The sequence below is a fragment of the Rana temporaria genome, chromosome 7 (assembly GCF_905171775.1).
Source record: "Rana temporaria chromosome 7, aRanTem1.1, whole genome shotgun sequence".
In the NCBI taxonomy this organism is placed as follows: Eukaryota; Metazoa; Chordata; class Amphibia; order Anura; family Ranidae; genus Rana; species Rana temporaria.
In genome coordinates this window covers 193,243,321-193,251,283 of record NC_053495.1, presented here as the reverse complement: position 1 = coordinate 193,251,283, position 7,963 = coordinate 193,243,321, and the positions used below count along the sequence as shown (strand labels likewise).

Genomic DNA, 7,963 nt, shown 5'->3' with positions numbered 1-7,963 from the left:
AGTGAGGGACACAGAGAGAGAGTGAGGGCGACAGAGAGAGAGAGAGTGAGGGCGACAGAGAGAGAGAGAGTGAGGGCGACAGAGAGAGAGAGTGAGGGCGACAGAGAGAGAGAGTGAGGGCGACAGAGAGTGAGGGAGAGAGAGAGTGAGGGCGACAGAGAGAGAGAGAGAGTGAGGGAGAGAGAGAGTGAGGGCGACAGAGAGAGAGAGAGAGTGAGGGCGACAGAGAGAGAGAGAGAGAGAGTGAGGGCGACAGAGAGAGAGAGAGAGTGAGGGCGACAGAGAGAGAGAGTGAGGGCGACAGAGAGAGAGAGAGTGAGGGCGACAGAGAGAGAGTGAGAGAGAGAGAGAGAGACACAGAAAGAGAGAGACACAGAGAGAGTGAGTGAGTGAGAGACACACAGAGAGAGAGACTATTTGGAATGAAAGGGGCAATATTGTGTCTGAAAGGGAAGTGGGAATACTGAGCCGGGAGGCTGCTTGAGATGAAAATGGAAGATGGGCTGTTGAACCCGGAGGCTGCATGAGATGGAAGAGGGCATGGTTTTTAGTCTGGATGCTGCATGAGAAAGGGAGGGGGGTCTGCTTGAGAATCTTATGGCCTGCACAATTGGCTAGTGCCCCCCCAACCAAATCCTGAAGCACTTGGTGAGCTCTAAGCAGAGGCACCTGACACTCGGCCTTAAGCTCTGTACACGCGCTTGGGTTTTCTCAGCGGTAAAAAGTCCGCCAAGAGAACCCGGCAGGAAAACTGCCATGGAGCTTTGGCCGGGAATCCCAGCCATGTGTATGCTCCATTGGCACTGCCTCGCAGTGTTTCCCATAGGTAAGTAGTAGATCTGGTGGAAAGGTTCTCTATTTCCCCACTGGGATTCCCGGCTGTTTTCCTGATAGGAAAACTGCGAGGAAGCATACACACGTCCGGTTTTCCCGGCCAAAAGTTCTCCTGGCAGTTTTCTTGCCGGAAAAAAACGTTGTGTGTACAAGGCTTCATGCTCTGAAGATGTGGAGTGGCTTTCCCCCATTGTTCTTGTTCATGATGAGAGCTAAGTGATTGTATTTGCAATCTTGCTTGAAGAGTTCTGATTGTCTTCTTCCATGTTGACCCTCCAGGGCTTTGAATACAGCCGCAGTGGAAATCCTACAAGAAACTGCCTGGAGAAAGCTGTTGCTACCTTGGATGGCGCCAAATACTGTAAGGAACTTTTCATTTTACCGTTCCAAGCGTTTCCTATAGAAATGTTCCATCTCCATTTTATTTTTCTTGAAAGGTTAACTCTAATATTGGATTTTCTCTTGTCAGGTATGGCGTATGCTTCGGGTTTGGCTGCAACTCTTAATGTTGTTCACCTCCTAAAAGCTGGAGACCAGATCATCAGTACAAGTGATGTATATGGAGGTAAATGCAAACTTTGGATGACCTTGATTCAGCAAATTAGTGACCCAGTTAGACATAAATCAGGACGCCTCTATTTTAACAAAGTATGTGTGACGGCCTTTTTTTGTTATTGTGACCTGTAATCCCGGGCAGCCCATTGTGACAGATTTACTGAGGTCTACAACAGACTTCTCATTGAAGATGACACCGATTTTTTTCACTCTAAACCAGTGGTTCTCAACCTGGGGGTCGGGACCCCCTCGGGGGTCAAATGATGATTTGCCAGGGGTCACCGAATCCTGGGCTATTCCTGAAGCCCGCACCACTCTCCCAGACTTTTTGCAGCCACCCAGCAGGGCTGTCCCTGGAGCCTGTGGCTGCCCAGCTGGGTTGTTCCTGGAGCTCACGGCCGCCCACTCAGCCTTATTCGCAGGTGCCCATTCAGTTCACAGCATGGCTGGGGCAGAGACTTGATGTCAGCTGACTGGTGAGGAATGTAAAGTGGGATGGGCTAGAGGAGACCTCATCTCCTGATTTCGGCATAGGTGTCACTGCTGCCATAAACCACAAAGCCAGAGACACAGTGAGTGTGATTATAGTTCTCATTAAAAGGACTCGGGGAGCGCTAAATGTCTGTGGTTTAGGCGCAAATTACTTGTCATGCCTTGGGTGCTGACAACCCATGCTACAAAAATAATTTTACTGTTAGCGGTCCCCACAACTTGGGAAATTTTATCAAGGGGTCACGGCACTAGAAGGTTGAGAACCACTGCTCTAAACAGATACACAACTAGAAAAGTCTGAGCAACAAAGTGCTACAACTCCAAAATCCCATAAGGATAGACAGGATGAGATCAAGACCTCTGTGTCCTGGACTCGTCTAGCACTGGACGTTCAATGAAGAGAGACCCCAGGATGTCTTGGCAATGAAAAATATTTTTATTTAATTCATCAAAACCTAAAAAAAAAAGCGTTTTCAGCCTCCTACATAAGCAACAAGGGGAATTGGTAAATGTATGCATGTTAAAGCGGAGTTCCACCCTATTTTTCAACCTGTTTGCATTTTAATTAACACTGCCCCCTTAAATAGAACTGGCATGTTTTTTTTTTTTTTGTTTGACAAACTCACGGTTTTATTCCTGTGAGTTTGTCTTCCCTTTGCGGCGGATGGCTTCTCCGCCGCATCCAGCGCTGCTATGCCTCCTGGGTGATGTGTGTCATCAATCCCAGGAGGCTGGGCTGAACGAGCGCCGCCGTATAGTAGTTGAATCTCGGGGGGGCGGGAGGGAGGACAGTGCTGCCCATAGAGGTGGTGTCCTGTTCCTCCTCTCCAACTCCCCCCTGCTAGCACCGCCCCCCCCGCCTCCACCACCCGCCCGCCTTCTGTCTCCGGTTTGCGGAGATACAGATCATCAGGATGACAGAGCGCATCTCTGATAGATCTGTGTGTGAGAACACCGCTCGCTCGTAGTACTGCCCGCCTCCCTGTACATAGAAACAGCGCGCTCTGCACTGTGTGTTACAATCTAGTGCAGGGAGGCGGGGCTGTACTACGAGCGAGCGGTGTTCTCACATACAGATCTATCAGAGATGCGCTCCTCTGTCATCCTGATGATCTGTAACTCTCCCCACTCTGCACTGGTGTCACAGAGTTAGTGGGAGAGCGAGCTTGCCATCCACTGTGCCCATAACTGTGCCCAATGCTGCCCATAACTGTGCCCCTCACTGTGCCCTCACTGTGCCCAACACTGTGCCCTCACTGTGCCCAACACTGTGCCCTCACTGTGCCCAACACTGTGCCCTCACTGTGCCCAACACTGTGACCTCACTGTGCCCGTAACTGTGCCCTGTGCCATAACTGTGCCCAACGCTGCCCTCACTGTGCCCTGACTGTGCCCTCACTGTGCCCTCACTGTGCCCAACACTGTGCCCAATGCTGCCTCAATGTGCCCGTAACTGTGCCCTCATTGTGCCCGTAACTGTGCCCAACACTGTGCCCAACGCTGCCTCACTGTGCCCGTAACTGTGCCCATAACTGTGCCCTCACTGTGCCCGTAACTGTGCCCAACGCTGTCGTAACTGTGCCCGTAACTGTGCCCTCACTGTGCCCAACGCTGCCTCACTGTGCCCTCACTGCACCCGTAACTGTGCCCTCACTGTGCCCTCACTGTACCGATGCGGGGTGCTATGCCGGGGCCGATGCGGGGTACATGGGCCGATGCGGGGTGCTGGGCCAGGGCCGATGCGGGGTGCCGAGGCCAATGCGGGGTACAGGGGCCGATGCGGGGTGCTGGGGCCGATGCGGGGTGCTGTGCCGGGGCCGATGCGGGGTACCGAGGCCGATTCGGGGTACAGGGGCCGATGCGGGGTACCGGGGCCGATGCGGGAGGCCGATGTGGGGTGCCGAGGTCGATGCGGGAGGCCGATGCGGGGTGCCGGGGTCGATGCGGGGTGCCGAGGCCGATGCAGGGTGCCGAGGCCGATGCGGGGTGCTGTGCCGGAGACGATGCGGTGGGCAATGTTATGGTGGCAATGTGCTGTGCTGGGGGAAGAAGGAAGCAGGAGGAACTCGGCACAGGGATGGTGGGAACTCCTCATAATGGGCACAGCGGGTGTACAGACCCGGGAACTCGGCACAGGGATGGTGAGAACCCCTCATAATGGGCACAGCGGGTGTACAGACCCGGGAACTCGGCACAGGGATGGTGGGAACCCCTCATAATGGGGCACAGTGGGTGTACAGACCCGGGAACTCAGCACAGGGATGGTGAGAACCCCTCATAATGGGGCACAGCGGGTGTACAGACCCGGGAACTCAGCACAGGGATGGTGAGAACCCCTCATAATGGGGCACAGTGGGTGTACAGACCCGGGAACTCAGCACAGGGATGGTGAGAACCCCTCATAATGGGGCACAGCGGGTGTACAGACCTGGGAACTCAGCACAGGGATGGTGGGAACCCCTCATAATGGGGCACAGTGGGTGTACAGACCCAGGAACTCAGCACAGGGATGGTGAGAACCCCTCATAATGGGGCACAGCGGGGGGTACAGACCCAGGAACTCAGCACAGGGATGGTGGTAACCCCTCATAATGGGGCACAGCGGGGGGTACAGACCCGGGAACTCGGCACAGGGATGGTGGTAACCCCTCATAATGGGGCACAGCGGGTGTACAGACCCGGGAACTCAGCACAGGGATGGTGGGAACTCCTCATAATGGGGCACAGCGGGGGGTACAGACCTGGGAACTCAGCACAGGGATGGTGGGAACCCCTCATAATGGGGCACAGCGGGTGTACAGACCCGGGAACTCAGCACAGGGATGGTGGGAACTCCTCATAATGGGGCACAGCGGGGGGTACAGACCCAGGAACTCAGCACAGGGATGGTGGGAACCCCTCATAATGGGGCACAGCGGGTGTACAGACCCGGGGGATTTAGCACAGGGATGGTGGGAACTCCTCATAATGGGGCACAGCGGGGGGTACAGACCTGGGAACTCAGCACAGGGATGGTGGGAACCCCTCATAATGGGGCACAGCGGGTGTACAGACCCGGGAACTCAGCACAGGGATGGTGGGAACTCCTCATAATGGGGCACAGCGGGTGTACAGACCCGGGAACTCAGCACAGGGATGGTGGGAACCCCTCATAATGGGGCACATCGGGGGGTACAGACCTGGGAACTCAGCACAGGGATGGTGGGAACCCCTCATAATGGGGCACAGCGGGGGGTACAGACCCGGGAACTCAGCACAGGGATGGTGGGAAACCCTCATAATGGGCACAGCGGGTGTACAAACCCGGGAACTCAGCACAGGGATGGTGGGAACTCCTCATAATGGGGCACATCGGGGGGTACAGACCCGGGAACTCAGCACAGGGATGGTGGGAACCCCTCATAATGGGGCACAGCGGGGGGTACAGACCCGGGAACTCAGCACAGGGATGGTGGGAACCCCTCATAATGGGGCACAGCGGGTGTAGAGACCTGGGAACTCAGCACAGGGATGGTGGGAACTCCTCATAATGGGCACAGCGGGTGTACAGACCCGGGAACTCAGCACAGGGATGGTGGGAACTCCTCATAATGGGCACAGCGGGTGTACAGACCCGGGAACTCAGCACAGGGATGGTGGGAAACCCTCATAATGGGCACAGCGGGTGTACAGACCCGGGAACTCAGCACAGGGATGGTGGGAACTCCTCATAATGGGGCACAGCGGGGGGTACAGACCCGGGAACTCAGCACAGGGATGGTGGGAACCCCTCATAATGGGGCACAGCGGGTGTACAGACCCGGGAACTCAGCACAGGGATGGTGGGAACCCCTCATAATGGGGCACAGCGGGTGTACAGACCTGGGAACTCAGCACAGGGATGGTGGGAACCCCTCATAATGGGGCACAGCGGGTGTACAGACCTGGGAACTCAGCACAGGGATGGTGGGAATCCCTCATGAAGGGTTCCCACCATCCCTGTTCTGTGCTGACTTCCTGTGGCTGTACTCCTGCTGTGCCCATTATGAGCGTACGAATCCGAATTGAGTTTCGGGCACAAAATACAAAATAACGGCTAATGCGAAACGGAACTAAACAAAATGAATTTATTGACAGTGCACATATCTGGTATATGTATACACACCACATATATAACAATATATATATATCATCTTGTTATGTAGATATATCTGCACAGGAACAAATTATTTCTTATATTTACTGGTTCCTGGAAGGAGGAGGGGAGGAGAGGTTTGCATAGATAAGGGGCAGTAACTTCCTCTGACACTCCCATTGCTATTGAAACCTGATCTGGAAGTCATACAGTCTGGCTTCATGATGCCCACACTTAAAGCGGGAGTTCACCCATTTAAAAAAAAAATAAAAATCTCCCCTTAGCTTCCTGCTCGTTCGGTCTAGGGGAATCGGCTATTTATATTAAAATATAAGCAGTACTTACCCGTTTTCGAGCTGCATCTTCTTCCGTCGCTTCCGGGTATGGGTCTTCGGGAGCGGGCGTTCCTTCTTGAGTGACAGCCTTTCCGAGAGGCTTCCGACGGTCGCATCCGTCGCGTCACTCGTAGCCGAAAGAAGCCGAACGTCGGTGCGGCTCTATACTGCGCCTGCGCACCGACGTTCGGCTTCTTTCGGAAAATCGTGACGCGATGGATGCGACCGTCGGAAGCCTCTCGGAAACCTGTCAATCAAGAAGGAACGCCCATTCCCGCAGCCCATACCCGGAAGCGACGGAGAGGATGCGTCTCGTAAACGGGTAAGTACTGCACATATTTTAAAATAAATAGCCGATTCCCCTAGTAATAACGAGCAGGAATCTAAGGGGGAAAAGTGCCCTCTAAGGGTGAACCCCCGCTTTAAGATGGCCCCAGTCAATTTCTGTTTTATAAAGTGTCTAAATGCTGTAAAAACCTAACAAAATGGACCTTAGTTTACAGACTAACTGTAGTAGAATACATTAAGTTTGTGTATTACAGGGGTATTCATATTTAAAAAGTTTATATTTTTAAAATTGTGGCCGGAACTCCGCTTTAAGTGCCACATCCAGTATTTAAGTCAAACAAAAAATAAACCCCTAAGGTGGACTTTTAAGGCACAGATTTTATAGAGAGTATTATAAGAGTAGTGTAATACTCTCTACAGGCATACCCCACTTTTAAGTACACATTGGGACTAGAGCATGTATGTAAAACGAAAATGTACTTAAAGTGAAACAATACCTTTTTTGACTTGTAGGGTGTAGTGGGGGGTCAGGAGCTGTAGTTGAGGTCTTAGGGGCTGTATTGGGGGTGTCAGGGGCACACTGGAACAGGGCCGGCTATGCTCTCTGAGCATCAGCTCCTTCTATTGCGGCTGCAAAATGTCTGTACAGTGCTTGTAAGGCACTTTACATACACTTGTGGGTATGTCCTTACTCGCGAGTGTATGTAAAGTGAGTGTACTTAAAGCGGGGTATGCCTGTATACTAATCTGTGCCTTAAAAGTTCACCTTAGGGGGTTTCTTGTTTGTTTGACAGCCTCCTACATAGGCCTAACATAATAACTAGAGTGATCAGGGTCACTATTTTAGAGTAGCTGAGGGAGGAATTGATGACTCTGGCTGTAACTTTGTAGTAAATCTGTTGCTTAAAGGGGTTGTAAAGGATCCCCCCCCCCCCTAAATAGCTTCCTTTACCTTAGTGCAGTCCTTCTTCACTTACCTCATCCTTCTATTTTGCTTTTAAATGTCCTTATTTCTTCTGAGAAATGCTCACTTCCTGTTCTTCTGTCTGTAACTTACCACCGTAATGTGAGGCTTTCTTCCTGGTGTGGAGAAAGCCTCTTGAGGGGGGAGGGGCGAGCAGGCAAGTCAGGACACTCTCTACTTTGCAGATAGAGAAAGGAGCTGTGTGTTTAGTGGGCGTTCTGACACTCCTGCTTGCCCCCTCAAGAGGCTTTCTCCACACCAGGGAGAAAGCTTTGCATTACGGTGGTGAGTTACAGACAGAAGAACAGGAAGTGAGCATTTCTCAGAAGAAATAAGGACATTTAAAAGCAAAATGGAAGGATGAGGTAAGTGAAGGAGGAC

At 52.6% G+C, this 7,963-nt stretch overlaps 1 protein-coding gene across 1 annotated transcript in view; it reads left to right on the top strand.

Moving 5' to 3' along the window:
• The window catches only part of CTH (cystathionine gamma-lyase), a 49,940-nt gene that overhangs the window by 17,769 nt on the left and 24,208 nt on the right, over positions 1-7,963 (top strand). The window contains exons 2-3 of the mRNA XM_040360712.1: positions 1,114-1,195; positions 1,304-1,399. Of these exons, the coding sequence (XP_040216646.1) occupies positions 1,114-1,195; positions 1,304-1,399 (178 nt within the window). The remainder of the gene's footprint in view (positions 1-1,113; positions 1,196-1,303; positions 1,400-7,963) is intronic.